This window comes from Uloborus diversus, chromosome 1, assembly GCF_026930045.1.
Source record: "Uloborus diversus isolate 005 chromosome 1, Udiv.v.3.1, whole genome shotgun sequence".
Lineage (NCBI taxonomy): Eukaryota > Metazoa > Arthropoda > Arachnida > Araneae > Uloboridae > Uloborus > Uloborus diversus.
The window spans coordinates 139,987,758-140,005,456 of NC_072731.1; the positions used below are offsets into that span (position 1 = coordinate 139,987,758).

Consider the following 17,699-nt stretch of genomic DNA (forward strand, 5'->3'; position numbering starts at 1 on the left):
CTTTTTTTTTTGCATTGTGTGTATTATTATTATTTAAGTACTTATAGCTAGTTGTAATTTCTTTGAGAGAGACGATACATTTCCAATTTTAACATCATTTTCTCTTGAGCAGGAGAGGTTTGTGTTTGCTTTTTATTAGCCATTTGGTTTGAAATTCACGATAAACTTGATTAAATTTGATCTTATTAGTTTCTCTTATTTGTTCTCGCTTCATTTTCAAAATTCTTTACAATTATAAATATGTTAATATGTGAAAATATGTTTCAATTGATTATGCTTTACTTCTATGCAAAATTTCAAGGTACTATGTCATTTCTAAATATTATCTTGCCAAGTATAAAGTCAAATAGCGAGATAGGTCAACAAACCAATACTGGTGACAACAAATGACCATTTGTTAAGCTAACAAGAAAAAAGTTTTGTCAAACCTTAGTACAGTTGAGAAAAATATTTTTAAAAAAATCATAAAGTATTACTGCAATTGATAGTTGGAATAAAGTGTTCATAGGACAAATGCATTCAAAATTACACCTGAAATTAACTTTCACAAAAAGGAAAGTGAGTAATCAGGCAAATGGAAAAAATAAAAACATTTTTGCACAGAAGCGCACAAATGTGATTTATCCCACAGTCTAGTTATGACACTATCATTTTGCTAGCTTTCCGCTACTTTCTTAGAAATGATATTCTATTAATTAGTGCTTTTGAAGCCACATTTCTACATCAATAGATTGATTTTGCTTCCTTATCATGAAAAAAGAAATGTACAATCAAATATAAGTAGATATTTACTAAGATAAATTGAAAATTCTTTAATTGAAACTATTTATTGTTTTCAGCTAATACCGAAAATACTGGTATTTTACCCCAGCAAATACCAGTATTTCAAAATTGCTCGAAATACCAGTATACGCTATACCAGTATTGCAATCACTACACTCATGCATTAATACAAAAATTAACAATTGCAAGGAAAATAAAAAAAAACCTAAAATTTTCAAACAGTCAATCAATTTTAATTGTTCAAAACATTTGATTTTCAGAGCGAGTCATTCAAAACATTACAAAAAAAAAATAAGTACAAAAACGCAATATTATTTAGCAGAAATTAGTATACCGCAAAAAAAAGTTTTCTTTCATAGACAATTCTTCTTTTTAAAAAATTACAATTGGTTAATAAAAAGAAAATACTCAGATTTGGGGTCCACTGCAATGAAATGTACCTGATAACAATTAGGATCATCAAAATGAAAATTGGCAGCTTATGATAACGAAATGTTTTTGAACAAACAAAACAACAAAAAAGAGCATATTAAATAAGTACAATATAGTATAAATAGTACAATCTATCAATAGGCATAAAGCAATTTTTTGAATGAACAAGAGTGAAGTTTCTTTGAGGTTGAAACTGATTTGTTAAGGGCTCACAGTACCTTTCAAACATTTTTCTTAAATTTAAGTAAATTTTATGCTTCTTTGAAACCATAGCATGCATACTTATTTCGTAATAAATAATTTATTTTGAAAATTTAAAAATATTGCCTATTCTTTTAAAAAATTCAAAAAATTGAGGAAAATTTCAATTTTTAAAATCCCTAAGGTTTTTTTATTTTTTCACTAATTAAAAATTTTTTTTTTGCCAAACGATCACTATAATCATCTCTAAAAATCTGAGCATTCATTTGCTTATGAGTTTATTAGAAAATTTTCTGTGATTAATTATGTAAAAAATCAAAGGTTTTTTTTTTTTAATTTGGTTTTTAAAGGTTTAACATGCTCTAAACATTTGAAAAATTTATAAAATGCTTATTCAATGCACAGTTTTGTCAAATATGTTATCCCAATCACAAAAAGTATTACTTTAAAGCTTTATCTTTAACAGAAAAAAATCCTTAAGGATTCTAATGACATGAAAACACAAAAAAACCATCATTGAGAAAAAGCAATTTAAAGTTCTTCTTTTGCATAAGAACACATAGCGAGCATGGCCAAAAACCACTCTTAACTTTTTAAATATTTTAACTAAAGCAATGAAACTTTTCCCCTGTGTAGAATAGCTTTTAGTTTTGAACTAAGCAATAAAATTTTTTTGATTGTTTCATCATTTTTGGGGTACCGTAACCCATTAATAGCTTACTAAGTTATATAACATGGTCTGTCTTAATAAATCTTTTATGATTCAAATGAAAACTTTAAAATTATAGATTATTATTTTGTCCTGATTAATCATTTCCTACTTAAAGCCTATATGAATGTAGAAGTTTCTGTAAAGAGTTTCATGTATCTTTCCACTGCAGGCTGTGGCATGAAAATTAAGTTTAATTTTACTGCTTTTCAGTGTTATTATTGAGAATAGTGAGGCATAGATTAGAAATTCGTGCAATTGAATAATGTAGAACTTTGGATGTGGCTCCTTTAACCTGTCTCAGTTCAAATTTTTGCTAAAACAAACTATTTGGTGGGCCAAAAAAAGGAGGCACAATTCTTAATAATTATATATCAAGGTCACAGATTAGGCTTATACCATCGAAAAATAAATACATTTTAGTAGGATAATAATAATTATTGAAGTCAAAACTTTCTCAATAATATGTATTAAAATTCAGAAAGTTTTAAAATAATTATATTTTTATGGAGGTTTCTTCCTAATTCTTACCGCTTTTAAAATATGGTAGGAGGCAAAATAAAAAATCAATAGAAAAATATGTCAGTGGGGTTTTATTTGTTATTTAAGGGAACTTTTTCTCTATTACTTATTAAGTATCTGAAAGTTGCAAAAAGAAAGAAAAATCAAGATTGGAGTTCTTCCTATTATACACACGTACATATGTACAGTCTGCCACAGGTGATATGAAAATGGCAAATGTCCAGTTAAACAAATCTGAATGAGGGTGAAAGTAAAAATTTATTGCACATGCTCTATTAATTTCAATGTAACTCTGCTTAATTTAGAGGCTAACATGCATCTGAAAAAACTGGCATCCCTGAAAACAAATATATATGTCCATTTCTGTCTGTTAACCAGATGTTTGCCTTTCCATCTCATTGTTTGTCAGACTGTATATTTGTACACATACAGATATTTTGGTTCTCAAAATTTAACAACTTCTCAAAATTACTGCTTTTTAAATAAAACAGTTAATGCTGGAGAAACAATGAGATCATTTTGAATTTGCAGTAAAAACAAAACAGTGGGTCTAACAAAAGACATTAAGATTATAAATATATACATATAAAATTTATATATAGATATTTTTTTTGAAAATGTAACACATAAACACAACTTTGAAGTTCCACAGAATCTTGGACATGTTTTTGTTACTCCTTTTTTCTGAATTCGATGGTCCTTTCATTGGTATCGATTATGCTTACATTAACACAAGCCACAGCCATCTGGAGAACAGCTATTAAGCTTTTCACAATAGCCACAGGAGTAGAAATGTACAAAATGAGATAGAATAAACCCATTCCAAAAACTGAAAGTAAATAGATAAGTAAATAACAGCAGATATTTAGTTTTAAACATTTGAAATATTTACTAATTCGTGTTCTTAGAAAGTAGGTAATTCTATGAATAAAAAGTAAAATGTTTATACAAACACTTTTAAAGGGTATACACCAAAGTATACTTATATAATGGAGTTATATAACTATGATTTTCTAGGGACTGTAAGAAACATATGTTCATAGCCGCGATTTTATGTACAGTAGAATGCCTTTATAATGCCAACTTATGAAACGTATAATTTTTCAGAAGTGAACAATAAGTTTCGCAGTTTAAAAAAAAGCCCTCTTTTCTGATTTGCAAATGTAATAGCTTTTTAGCAAATTGAAATATGATATCTTTCCATCTTAATTCCAAGCTTTTAAATGAAAATTAGTATTCACAGTAAAAATGTATTGGATTGTGTTCTTGAAAATGCAGCTGTTATGCAAACTATGAAGCTAACGAAAGTGCAGAATAATTCTTTTTCATTTGGTTATGGAACTTATTTATTTGTGAACAAAAATTATATTGCTTTTAATTTGAGCATTAATACTCAATGTAATTATAACTATTCCAACGTACAAACATATTGATATATTCGGAATATTAGTTTCTAAATTTGTCAAATAACCTACGTAATGCCAAAATCTATGTAACGCAAAATTATCACTTTAAGTGTATTATTGTTCAAAAGAAGAAAATTGGCTTGGGCTAATATGAGGACAATATTTTAGGTTTGCAAACAGTCGAGTCCCGACTTACGCAAGGGATGCGTTCCAAGACCCTTCGCGTGAGTTGAAATTTCGCGTTGTGGAAAAGGGTATGTGTAAAAACTTTTATGAACATACCTATACGATTAAAGACACTTGTAAACACCACCTCAAACTGTTAAAAACCATTTCTTAACTATACATTACTGTATCTTAAATAAAAAATTTAATTTTTATTTATTATATAAAAAAAAAAAATTTATTTAACATAAAAAACTGTTACAATGTACAAACTGAATGATCAATGAGAAAGGGAGACGCAAAATAAACCACTACGGTACGTACATTATGTAGTAAGGAAAACAAATGCACTATAGTTGTTGAAACTTTCTCTTTTTTCTTTTATCTTCACAAACTTTAAACGAAACAGCGCTCTTAGGTGTCATTATATTTCATTAACTTTCCCATATAGAATGAAAAAAATAAATGGAAAATGAGGAGTATAGAGTTATTTGTATAAGCGATGTTCAGATTAGTACAGTGTGAGAACTTTCGCTCTCAGTGATGCCAAAGGGATGAAGGTCCATTCACGAAAAAACCGCGATTCCCTTCGGAAAATTTTCGTGTTGTGGGTGAAGAATTCGCGTTAGGAATAAAATTCTTTACCGGGGGAAAAATCGCGTTATAGCCATTTCGCGTAAGTCGGATCGCGTTGTAGTGGGAGTGGACTGTAACTATTGTTGAGTATAGAATGTGTTTTAATGAAAATAATCAAAATGAACAAAGAAAGTATATTATGCTCACATATTTGAGTTGAATTCCTTTTTTTTTTAACTAGATGACAATACCTACTTTCTTACCGGAATTTTTTTTTTTTTTACTGTTTAAGAATTTTCAAGTTCTTTCACGTTGATTAAGCACAGCTCAAAGTACAGATACAGTAGGCGCTGCTTAATGTGATCACGGTTAATGTTTTCATTCGCTTAATGTTATATATCAGAATCACTAAGTCCCGGAACACTTGTATATTAACACATGTTTAAAAAAGTCAGATATTGTAATCAGTGTCTTTGTTTATTGCAGGGTTGGTAAAAAAACCGGTTTTTTTCAAAAAAAAAAAAAAAACGTTTTTTTGGTTTAAACCGTTTTTTTTTTGTTAAAATACTATATGCGAGAAAAACAATTAATTTTCGGAAGGTAATTAAGGTTCCATGTAATTAACAGTAATTCAATAGTCACATTATATCTAATTTCTTGATTAATTAAAGAGATTAAAACAAAATCTTGTAACTAAATTAATTAATTAAAATAGCTTTCTGCGGGAAAATATTGATTGAAACGTTTGACTTGATTAACATATTAGTATGCATATATATATATATATAGACCCTTTATGATACAGAATACTGGCTACGAAATACTGGCTTTTTGATTTCATCAAATGAAAGCCAGATTAGGTCTTTTTTTTGTCCCAGAATTAACATTCTTTTTAAAACAATATGAGTAAGTAACTTTTGTAAACTGCACAGGTTAGCTAAGGCAAAGCAAATACCGAAATCCCAATTCCAATGAACAAAAGGGGGGCAAAAAAACTAAGAATTATCTGCACCCAATAGTCATAAAGCAGCATAGGTGTATAGCCAATCAAAATCTTTGGAGCACACAGAATCAAAAAAAAAAAAAAAAAAAAAAACACCAATGGAGAGTGTAGTTTATATATATGTGAAGATTTATATATTTCTTAATGAATTTTTACACATACATTTGCATTTTGTTCTGGGAATTTAAAAATTTGTCTTTTGATCTTCCTACATTATAATATAAGGAACTATTATGTATCATAATATGAAGTATAAACTTTTTTTTAAAATTTGATTCAAAAAATATTATTTGTGTTCACCTGCAGAACAAATCTTAATTTTTAGGTGCAAACAATTAAGTTAGACTGTTGATTACCTTACAAGTCAAAGTTAAAATTCCAGGAAAGTGCAAATAAATGGGCAAAAATGTCACACCCCTGCAACAGGAGTGAGCAATATAATGGATTGCATCTAAAATGAAAGATTCAATCCTTAGTAAATCTTAACTAATCATGCAAATTAAGCATAATGATGGAAGCTGACTGAAATCTGTTTTATGGCACATATATGAAATAAAAAATATATTAATATTTTTTTTCGATTAAAGCTTGTAATACATTTTGAAGAAACAACTTTGCAATTTTAGTATTTATCTCTGCAACTTAGCTAGGAACTTAGCATAAATGGAATTTTACATTTTTCAATATATGTGGGGAAATAAATGTAAACCTGTAAAATGGATTTTTTTTTGGCTTTTTTTTTTAAACCATTTTTTCAAAAACCGCATGGTTTAAAAATAAAAAAAAACAATTGGTTTAAACCAAACAACCCTGGTTTATTGTTATCACTTATTCATAAAATTTCAATTTTTTCCCCATTTTTGATCCTCAATCAACAGAAATACAAAGACAAACATTGACAAGACTAACTTTCTATGAAGCATTTTGTAGTTTTCAATAGCAATGCTATATTTTTTTAGGAGTGGAACTACGGGAAGATCATTCTCTGTCACAACCGACTCCCTCTAAGATGCCTTTTGTTTGCATATAAAAAAAAATCATTAAGTCATTGAAAGACTTTTTTTGATCAGGAGTCATATTTTATTTCACCTATTACTATGCGTTTAAAAATTGCATATTTTAATTTTCTCTTTTATAATTTGGATATCCCTATTCCACTAATTTAGTCATTTATAATTTAAGTCTGGGTTTTATAGAGTCATTGTGATTGTAATTCGCAGTTGCAAAAAAAAAAAAAAAAAAGTTTCTTAATTAAAAAAAAAAAGAAATCATTATTTTATGTAGCCGGGATACTTTTTGGTTATTGTTATCAAATTGTATATGTCCCAAAGTGATCACATTAAGCTGCACCTACTGTATTTGTTTTTGTTCTGAAAAAGCTTACCATGCATTTTTAATTAAGCTTCCTTTGATAACAAGAAATGCTGCATCATAGCAATTTTTTCCTCAACTTTTTTTCTTTATTTGCTCTAATATCCATACTGATTGATAAAATTCTGTCATTTGAGGAAGCGTGCTAGCATCTGCTGCCTTTGAAAAATATAGCACCTCCAGGGCACTTTCCTGACTATCAATAATGTTCCAGAGGAAGAGGTTCCACAAATCTTGAATCATTTTCTTTCTCTCTGAAAATACTTCTCTGAAGGAGAACCAGGAGCAGATCTAAAGGGCCCCCACCCAAACCAATCAAAGATAGCCCAAAAATCCTCTTATATATCAAACTTATATTTCAAAAAACCCACCCCAATACCCCTATTTATGCAAAAAAAAGCATTCATGACCTACAATCACCCTCCCCCCCCCATCTGGAAATGACCCCCTCCAAAACAGCACCTGTTAACTTTTGCGTTTAACTCATAATAAATAAAACAGCTATTACCTTTAATGAACGCAGATATTAAATTGCAAATATGAACTTTTTTTTTGAGAGAGAAAGGGAGGCTCAAAAGAACTAATTACTGCAATCAGTGGTCTATTGTATAGTGAAGCACCATTTATACGTGTTTGAAGGGATTGTATAATGAAAAGTGTAAACAAAAACGTATAATACGTATACGTTAATATGCATAGGACTTTCATTTAATATTTATTTAAATTAATAAACAATGTATAAATGATAAAAAGGTATAAAAGAGAAACATATAAACAGTGCTTCACTGTACTAATTTTTTTCCTTTTTAGAGAATTATTTTTCCTTCTGATTTTTATCTTTAATGCTTGATTTTCCAGGATAACATACTGTAATTAAAGAAGACCATTTTTCAAGAAAATATAATAGTAAAATAACAATTAAAATAAATATTGTATGAGAAAACCTTACCAGTTGGTCCAGGGGTGAAATATACCAGATAAAGCATACTATAGAACAATTCATTCCCAGCACACATAAAGAATAAGACAGGCTGAAAATTAAAAGGCTATGTAATGTATGCATTCAACAGTTTGAAAAAAAATAAATTTAGCATATCCATCAACAGTCACTAAAACTTTTATACAGCTACTCAAAATGTATGAGAAAGGTTAATACATTGTGTTAACATACTTCAAATATTTTTTCTGAAACGATTGCAGCAACTTACTTATTGCTAATCACTTGATTTAAAGAAATGCTTCTTAAACGAAATTGAATTTCAGAATGAAATTGAATTCAAACAATATAGTGACATTTGTATTGTATTAAGTAGACCCTCGTTTTACGTGTGTTTATTTTACGCGGTTTCAATTCTACGCGGTTTAAGATTTGACGCCTTTATATTATTTTACGCGGATGAGTTTTGGTTTTATGTGGATGCGACAATGCATAACAGAAAATGGATACTAAGAAAATAAATAAAACAAATATTTAAAAGATAAACTTACCGGCATGAACAAGTTTAATGTTTAAAAAAATAACTATCTAAAGAGCTTTGTTTTTTTTGTCCGGTACATAGCTCATCCACATTTTTTTCAAGACAGAGTACATTGTTAATCATTTCTCTGTCAGTTTTTTCGTTTTGTTCGAAGTAGAGTCTAAGTTTTTTGACGTAATCCTGTGCTTTTTTCCCGGTGATTTTTGGTTCTGATTCCGCTTCGTCACAATCCGATTCGCTGTGATCTGATACTTCGGGAGCTTTAAAAAAATTAACTATTTCTTCATCTGTCAACACTTCAAATATTGGCTCATCATGGTCAATGTTTAAAAATTCATCCGCATTCATTTCAAGGCTAAGCACCTCATTCGCTTCTTGAAATGTTTCATTAAAAGCTGTAATTGCAGGGTCTTGAAAAATCTGTTGGTCAACATTTGCATCGGCTCTTATCAATGCGGTATGTTTCCAACAGTTTTTGATTGTGTCTTCACTTACACAGTCCCAGGCTTTTTTTGCAAAGTAAATTGCATCTTTCTACGTAACATCACATTTAGGATTTTCATTTATATCCTCCATGGTTTTCTTTACCAAAAACCGTCTGTAATGGGCCTTAAACGATTTGATGATTCCAGCATCCATTGGTTGCAGAATTCCTGTGGTGTTCGGTGGCAAAAATTCTATTCTCACATTAGACAGTTTTTTTCATTTGTGGCATGGTGCATTGTCGAGAATTAACAGCACGTTTCTTTTTTGCATTTTCATCGCGTTGTTAAACACATTCATCCAGTCAGTAAATTCAACTTCATTCATCCACGCCTTTTTATTGAAACGATACTTCACATAGAGTTCCGGACGAAAATTTTTGAAGCAGTGAGGCTTTTTCGCTTTTACCGATGACTTCTAAAAGTCGTTTGTCACTTCCATCAGCATTTGTGCAGTGCACAGTTGTTATCCTGGTTTTCTTCTTCTTAACACCTTTTTCGGCTTTATTTGAAATAGTTTTGGAGGGCATCATCGCAAAGAACAATCCAGATTCGTCCATATTGTAAACATCTTTCAAGTTGTACTCTGCAATAATTTCAGCTAGCTTTGTTTTCCCAGCATTAAGTTTTGTGACATCAACTGTAGCAGTCTCACCGTGACGAGTGTGCAAACACGGGCCATTCCTTTTTTTAAATCGGTCGAGCCAACCGTTACTGTACGAAAAGTTTTCAACGTTCAGTTCTTTGCCAAAAATTTTTGCTTGTTCCTTTATAACTTCATCAGTCACAGCACCGTGATTTTCGTTCACTTGGGTTATCCACATGAGTAGAGCATTTTCCAAATTTTTGTGCTTCCCAGTTTTTATCTCCTTGACTGTATGTAACGATTTCTCTAATCCTAACCACTTTTGTTTCTCCTGCAGAATATCTCCAACGGTTCTTCGGCTAACTTTTTTTTCCAGAATATTGGAGAAATGATTGGCAATAGATTGCTGGCTTGCGGCTTGATTTTTTTCCTTAAACTCACAAATTAGAATTTTTTCGTGCACGCTTAAGATAGTTTTCGACATTTTTACACTGCGAAATGAGAGAACGGGACGTTATAGAACGCTGATACCTAAACAACAGTCGTTTGCAAAACCTGAATAAGATGTCAAAGGTTTAGCCTCACCCCCTCCCTCCCCCAAGCCCCAAACCAGATCCAAGAAGGGGTGGAGAATAGCTGAGTAAAGGCAAAATGTCAAAATGAAGAGTTGAAACGTGGAAGAGCTGATAAGCTCAGGTTAAGAATTCTTGGAGAAGTGGAAAACAATGCTCCTTGGGGAACTGAGCTTCGCAGGGGAGGGATTAATGGGTAAATGGCCAGAAAGTAGAGGTGGAGCTGAATGTTGACAGAGAGCGAAAGAAAGCTGGACAATTACCTGGTGACTAATCTAGGGAAATTTGTTAAGGGCAACACATTGTGGGCAACAAGAAGTGGCAGGTGCAAGTGATGGCACATGCATGATTTCTGTGTACATAGTCATGCTCTAGTAAATGGTTTATCTCCTACTTTGAACTGCCTGACATTCTTTGAATAGAAGGCATTGAAAAGTATCCATTGTATAGTCTATCTTCTCTAGTCCTGCTTTCAATATGGCGGTTTAAACAGTTATTTTAACATGCTGAGTATATAGTTTCCGTGGAAAATCAATGGCGGTTGGCGGACAGTGAGGTGGCGGTTTAATGAGGGAATTTGTACTACATTCCAATACGGAATGGTTTTTTTTTTTCAGTCTTTCTTGGCGAACTAAGAGAGTGGCGGTTTTTCGCGGGGCGGTTTAACGAGGTTCGACTGTATGCATTAAACTCATTATATAATTAGTCATCACTAGAATATTTTGTTATCTACGGAACCAAACCCCTGTTTTAACAGTAGTATTAGTTCTCAATTTACACGGTTTCCATTTATGTGGCGCTTCTGTGGAACGTAACCCCTGCGTAAAATGAGGGTCTACTGTACTTCACTATTAATTATTGTTAAAAAATCTATGACCTTGTAATTGCAAATTCACACTCTGAAAGAAAAAGACAGATCCAGCCTCCACATGGTTCTGAACATAGAAAAATTTATAATGAAAAAAAGAACATTTTGGAAGCTATTGCAAGTAGGGTTACAAAATTTACATGTCTGCAGTAAAAATTAAGAGCATAAATTCCAAAATAAAATGCATCAAAAAAGGGTCTCACTCTTCTCTTCTGATAAAGCATACAAAGCCTTTAATTACAACGTTAAATTATTAATTTAATTTTTAATTACCTTACAAAGCCTTTAATTAATATTTATTATTACTACTAATTAATTTATTTATTAATTTTATGAATGATATAAACAACTATATCAGTAATTTTCAATAGCAGGTTAGCAATTACATTATTTTATTTCACCGGATAGCTTATGGTTCTTAAAGAGACACATTAACTTCTCATAAGCACTACTATGTGAATGACTGAACTTCAATTTTTTCATCCTAGTAATTCGAGAATTTATTATACCTGAACAGTTGTGGATGAAATCCCCAGATTTTCGTTCACTATTCCTTGTGGAAATGTAACTACATTTCTGCAATTTCAGTTTATTTAAGTTATTCAGTTTTTAAGAACATGTTTTGGAATGCCTTCATTCATTCACTCAGATAGAGCTAAACATTTCATGAGATAGCCATGAGAGCCATACTGCCGTGGGCAGATAAAGGGCAGTAACTGCAAATTTTTCATTTTTCAATTTTTTGCATTTTTGTCATCTATTGTACGTTAGCTTTATTGTACAAGCTTGCTTATTTGGTTTCCGCTGAAAAAAATGTCTGATTCCAACATTTCCGTATGGTTAGTATTGAATCTAACACAAATTTCTTCAAATATCTTGAAAGCCCATTTCTGCAGATAGTGCCGTTTACCTACCCATGGCAGCATACTACTCCTTGCTAGTGTCACCCAAATCCAGTTCAGTCAATTAGTACGTGCAGTCAGGGCCGTATTTAGGGGAGGGCAGGCAGGGCAAGTGCCCCGGGGACTCCACAACAAAGGGGCCCCCACAATAAAATTTTTACAAAATATACCAACTTTCACGGGTCAGCAAATTTTACGTTTTTTCTCCTGTATAAATTATAATAATAATAATATAAAAAAATAAATAGCAGTAACTTCAGGATGTATTTACTATTAAAGTGCCGATCGAAAATATCAGATATATACATATATATCAAAATATTCGAATATATATCAAAGTACTGGATATTTTCGAAAATATGATGATCTTTTCGAGCCTTGATTAGGGGCCTCCACACTTCCAAATCCGGCCCTGCGTGCAGTATTTGTGATGCCTGAACCAAGGGCGCCCATATAGGGGGCAAGGGAGGGGGGGGGGGGCTCAAGCCTCCCTCCCCTTAGAAATTAGAACTTTCTTGCTTTCAGAAATTTTTTCTTTAAAAAAATGTTAAAACTTTTCTTCTCCAGCCATTAATGAATAGTTTATTATAAATGTCTTAAATGGCCTGAACCGACTTCATGCAGGAGAAAAATTAAGGTTTCTATTTTGCGAAGTCTGAGTTCAGTTTATTTCTGCTTTAAGATATTTAAGTCACTATTTTCCTAACAGATAGCATTAGTGGTCCTAGTTTTTAAAATGTGGGTGCGGTCAGCTACTTAGATAAAAACAAAGGCACACACTTTGATTTATAAACATTTATGTTACATTGTGCTATTTATAATATATTTAGCTTCAAATTTTTATTTAATTTGCTCTAATTGATTAAGATGTGTGTGTAATCTATTACTTTTTATGTGTATTATGAAAAAATTGTAAATATAGTAGTTACATTGCATTTAAAATTTTACTTTTGTAAGAATTTTTTTTATCTTTTGTAATAATATAAAGAACAAAGGTTCAAAAATCAAGAAAATTTCTATTTTTGATCCATTTTTCTGAAATATGTATCACAATTAAGGGGTTAAAACACTTCACACTCCAGGGTACCCTAGACCTACCACTATTTTTGTGGTTTTAACCGGTTGAGACAACTCTGATTTTTTGATGCAGGACAGGTGGAGCACAAAAATGGAATAATTTGGAAAACTTTTCAACTTACTAACTTGAATCATACTCATGAAAACCTTGCAGATGGAAGGGAGGCAGTAGTTTCCATCTGACATTTTGCACCAAGAAGAGAAACGATCAGACTTTCTAACATAGAGGTAATTATCGATGAAAACAATTGAGTAGATTGAGATGCATAGTAAATATACAGACTCCCATCAATTTGGAAAGTTTGCATGAAAGAACTTGGATTTTATCATTGGATCCAACTCACTAAAGGTCTACATCCGTTATCAAGAACTATAGTAATGTCACTGACCTTTTATGGGGGATAATATTTCATATCTTATCTTAATTTCATTGATTCTATAGTAATAATGCACATAGTTATTAACACGTTTTTGCCATTTCTAACTCTTGTTTTACTTACTTCTTAATTTTTTTCAGTCAATTGAAGATTTTGAAATAAAGAATTTTTTTCCCAATTTCAATATGGAGAAGCTTAATTTGTTGAAAACAAATAGTATACCTTGGTTTGGCACAAGGTAAGCCAGCATTTTATAGCAAGGTTTTCTGCCCTGTTGGTGTGGTGGAAAATATCTTAGGTGGAAAGACCAATGACCAGCAAAAAGATAAACAGTTGAAGAAAGCTAAATGAACTCATGACAGATGCAAATGAGAGGTATTGCTTGGCCACATCATCTTTTTCATCTCCAGGTAGTCTTTCTTCAGAGCACTTGATGTCATGGCTTACATTCTTGATTGAAAAAACTTCACATGCTACAACCTGGTCATCAATATGGAAATGTTGTTGTTTTTTCCCCCCTTTCTGTCTCTAATAACAGAATTTTTTTTCAGAAGAAATACTCAGCACTTTTCATTAATGCACTCAAAAGGACAAAATAACTTTTCAGGGTCAGAAAGGACAATTTAAGTATTCCTGTAGTTTTCACAAATTCCAAGAAAATGACACCACAAACGAAGAAAAGTGCAGCTTAAGTCATGAAGAGAATTTCTCTCTTTTCATTATCTAGCTTTCAATCATAACTTTGAGCGTTGAAACATCATATTTTTCTTATTGGGAAAGTTTGGCTTGAAATGACTAGAACTGCACTTTTCTTCGTTTGTGGTCTAATTTTCTTGGAATTTTTGAAAACTACAGGAATACTTAAATTGTCCTTTCTGACCCAGATAAGTTATTTTGTCCTTTTGAGGGCATTATGAAAACTGCTGAGTATTAAAAAAAATCTGTTATTTTATTATTTTTAGTGTAAATGTATTTCAGAAATAGATTATTGTCACCATTACGAAACTTCACCTTTTTTTCTCTCATATAAATGCTCTGTACTAAAAAAAAACCTATAGATATATCAAAAACTTTAAGCAGTTGGCAGTAAAAATTAATCCTTGTTCCTCTCTAGGATTTATTTGTTTGCTAATTTAATTAAAACCATTTAAATATTAAAGCTTTTCCAAACTAATTTATGGTTCAAAACATACAAGTTACTGGTGATAAAGATCCTAATATGTCTTTTTACACTTAGCCCAGTTATTGATTAATGACCGTGAATACATTTCATGCTTGCTTCAGAGAAGCCTTGAGTCAAAATTTTCATTATGATTACTATTAACATTACTGTTGCAAGGCAACAAAATTCCCATCCTACCCCAAATGATAATTTTGATCTAGAATTTTAATTTTTTAGCATTAAGTTGAACCTACCTTAAGATTAAGCAAATCATTTACTGAAATCCCAAAGACTAGAAGTGGTCTAGTTGCTGAGATAAAAGCAAAAGAAAGCCTCAGATTTTCCTGTGACAATCAGGTCAAGTATAATAAAATTGCTTAAAAAGAAATGATAAGAAGTGTGCACAGGTTCTATTTTGCATAAAGCATCAAGGGTTTTTTTCATATATTAAGTCGAATCATAACTTATTTGTACACATATTGAGGAAGGTTTTTTCAAGCGGTTTAATAAGCATTTTTCTAGGGACAGAAAGTAATTCATACGTCAAGCAGAATTATATATTAAGCTGGCATCACTATATTCCTGTAAACACAGTGAACTATACAGTGGCAGCCCAGGTCTTGCGGGGCCCTGGGCGAAAACTTTTTGCGGGGCCCTCAATTAAATAACATTAAAATTAGTATTAATTACAGGGATGTGCATCGCAAGATTGTCACCCTGCCCCCCCTTCAAAAAAAAAAAAAAACTAGACCTCCCAAAACATGGAAGAAAATCATTAAGAACAGCCCATTAAAATTTTGAACAACTCAGTTTCAGCTATACCACCTGCCTGATGGGCACCACTGTTAATCTTTACTAATAATAAACCTGAAAGTCTCTCTGTCTGTCGGGATGTCCGGAGGATGTCTGGATCTCTGTGACGAAAATAGCGCCTAGACGGTTTGGCCGATTTTCATGCAATTTGGCATAAAGTTAATTTGTAGCTTGGGAGTGTGCACCTCGAAGTGATTTTTTGAAAATTCGATTTTGTTCTTTTTCTATTCCAGTTTTAAGAACATTTTCCAAGCAAAATGATCATAAGATGGATGAGTAAATTACCAAGTTATCATAACGTGGAACCCTAACATGGTGTAAGCCAATCGGCAAGAAATTTACCATATATTATTTGTAAATATACAGGCATACCAAAAGACCTTTTAATTTCTACTACGGGCAAAGCCGTGCGAGTACCACTAGTTGTAAATATAACAAATGTATATTAATATCATGTAATTCTAATTATACCTTATCAAATTCGACAAAGTATTTTTTTCTCAATACAATCCCACATACACATTACTATATACAGAAGCCAACACTGTATAGTTCAAGAAAGAAAGAGAGTGATAGGGTGTAATGTTTCTTTTCTTCAAGCATTAACGTATTTCATTAAAATTTTCAAATAAGAAAGCACTGAAAAATGGACTTAACCATATTGGCTTCTGAGAAAGACTTGTTAATTATTTGAAATTCAGGTTTTTGATTCAATAGTTGAGCAACTTTAGACTACGCATTTCGGAAATTCCAAGCACATATCTTATTCAGGCCTAAAATGCTTCATTCTTAATTGGTAATTAACCTTTACAATATGTTTTTCATTCCTGCTTTTCCCACGTACTTCGATCTGTCTCTTTGATAAAGAGGAAAATCAAGATAAGTTTTAATGAATTCAATTTCATCAAAGTAACGGCAATATACGTAGACTTCATAAATATCCAGCAAAAATAAATTGACAGTGAAAAAGATCAGAATTAAGTAAAATCATGAAATTCATCATACTTTTTTTTAACTTGAAAATGAATTGAAATTTTTTTTAGAATAGCATTTCTCAACTTCTTTTTGACCAGCCAGTGGATCGATTAAAATTTTTGAAAAAATTTCGTGGATCAGTAGTAGCCCCTCCCCTCTTTCCCTTAAAAAAAAGTTATATATATATATTAGTTCTTCGCCTTCATAATAGTTTACTTACAATCAGAGCTGGATTTAGGCTTGAGGGAGCCCTAAGGCAACTCAGGCATGTCAATCCCTTTTTCTTTGTTGGGTCAATTTATGTTGGTAACAAAACAGGTCACCTATTGAAGTCTTTCCCCTCTGATAAATAAAGCAATATTTCTTCCCCCTTTATATTGCTGCGCTCTCTCCTGTTTGTTGTTTTTAACCTTGGAGGGAGAGGGGTATCAGGAGAGCTATTCAAGGGCCACCTTAAATGTGGTATAAATTTATCTTCAGTTTTAGGGGGTCGTGGGGTTTCTCCCTTGGGAAAAATTTTGAAAAACAGATAAAAAAATCTGCACTTTGAGGCCTTGTAAAGTATAATTGGAACTGCAAAAATATTAAAAAAAAACAGGCAAACCAAAACTTTTTATAAGTTTTACACTCTTTTGCAAATTAAGATGATGCAAAATAAAAATTGCCCTTGATTCCACCAATCGTTGACATTGGTCAACACTTAAGCTTTAAATCATTTTACTACTCCTTAAACTGCCGTTTCTTAGTTCAAAACGAAATAATTACTCAATATAGAGGGAAAATGATTTCAGCAATATACTACGGCTGACATAAATTTATTTCGCCAGTTTTCCCTAATTTTTAGATTTACAATTGTGATAATTAGAACATCCAAAATCGGAGCATCCAAGTGAACCCGTTTGTCCGTTGTCGGACTGTTCCATCACTAGTTTTATGCACTGAAGAAGGGGCTTCATTTTCTAACCCCGAAACACCTGTTAGCAGTTTTTTAACTCTTTGTAAATGCTTTTATTTGTACATATATACACATCGTCATATCTTTACTTATGACAAGTACTGTTATCGCTAAATAAATGGTTTCTAAGAGTACCTCTTGGAATATTGAATTTTAACACTGTAGCATTAATTCGTTATTTTGTACTGCTTCCATGGCGCATCTTGAACCCATGTACCATCCCACCCAATCCTCTTTTTCTAGATTTTGATCCTGACATTCTTGAAACCTTGTATATAAAATTT

At 31.6% G+C, this 17,699-nt stretch overlaps 1 protein-coding gene across 1 annotated transcript in view; it reads right to left on the bottom strand.

Annotated features, from left to right (window-relative positions):
- Positions 1-327: 327 nt before the first annotated feature.
- Positions 328-17,699, bottom strand: part of LOC129221585 (CDP-diacylglycerol--inositol 3-phosphatidyltransferase-like) — a 57,051-nt gene continuing 39,679 nt past the window's right edge. The window contains exons 5-6 of the mRNA XM_054856099.1: positions 8,118-8,199; positions 328-3,476 (exon numbers count right to left, since the gene is read on the bottom strand). Of these exons, the coding sequence (XP_054712074.1) occupies positions 3,319-3,476; positions 8,118-8,199 (240 nt within the window). The 3' untranslated portion in view covers positions 328-3,318. The remainder of the gene's footprint in view (positions 3,477-8,117; positions 8,200-17,699) is intronic.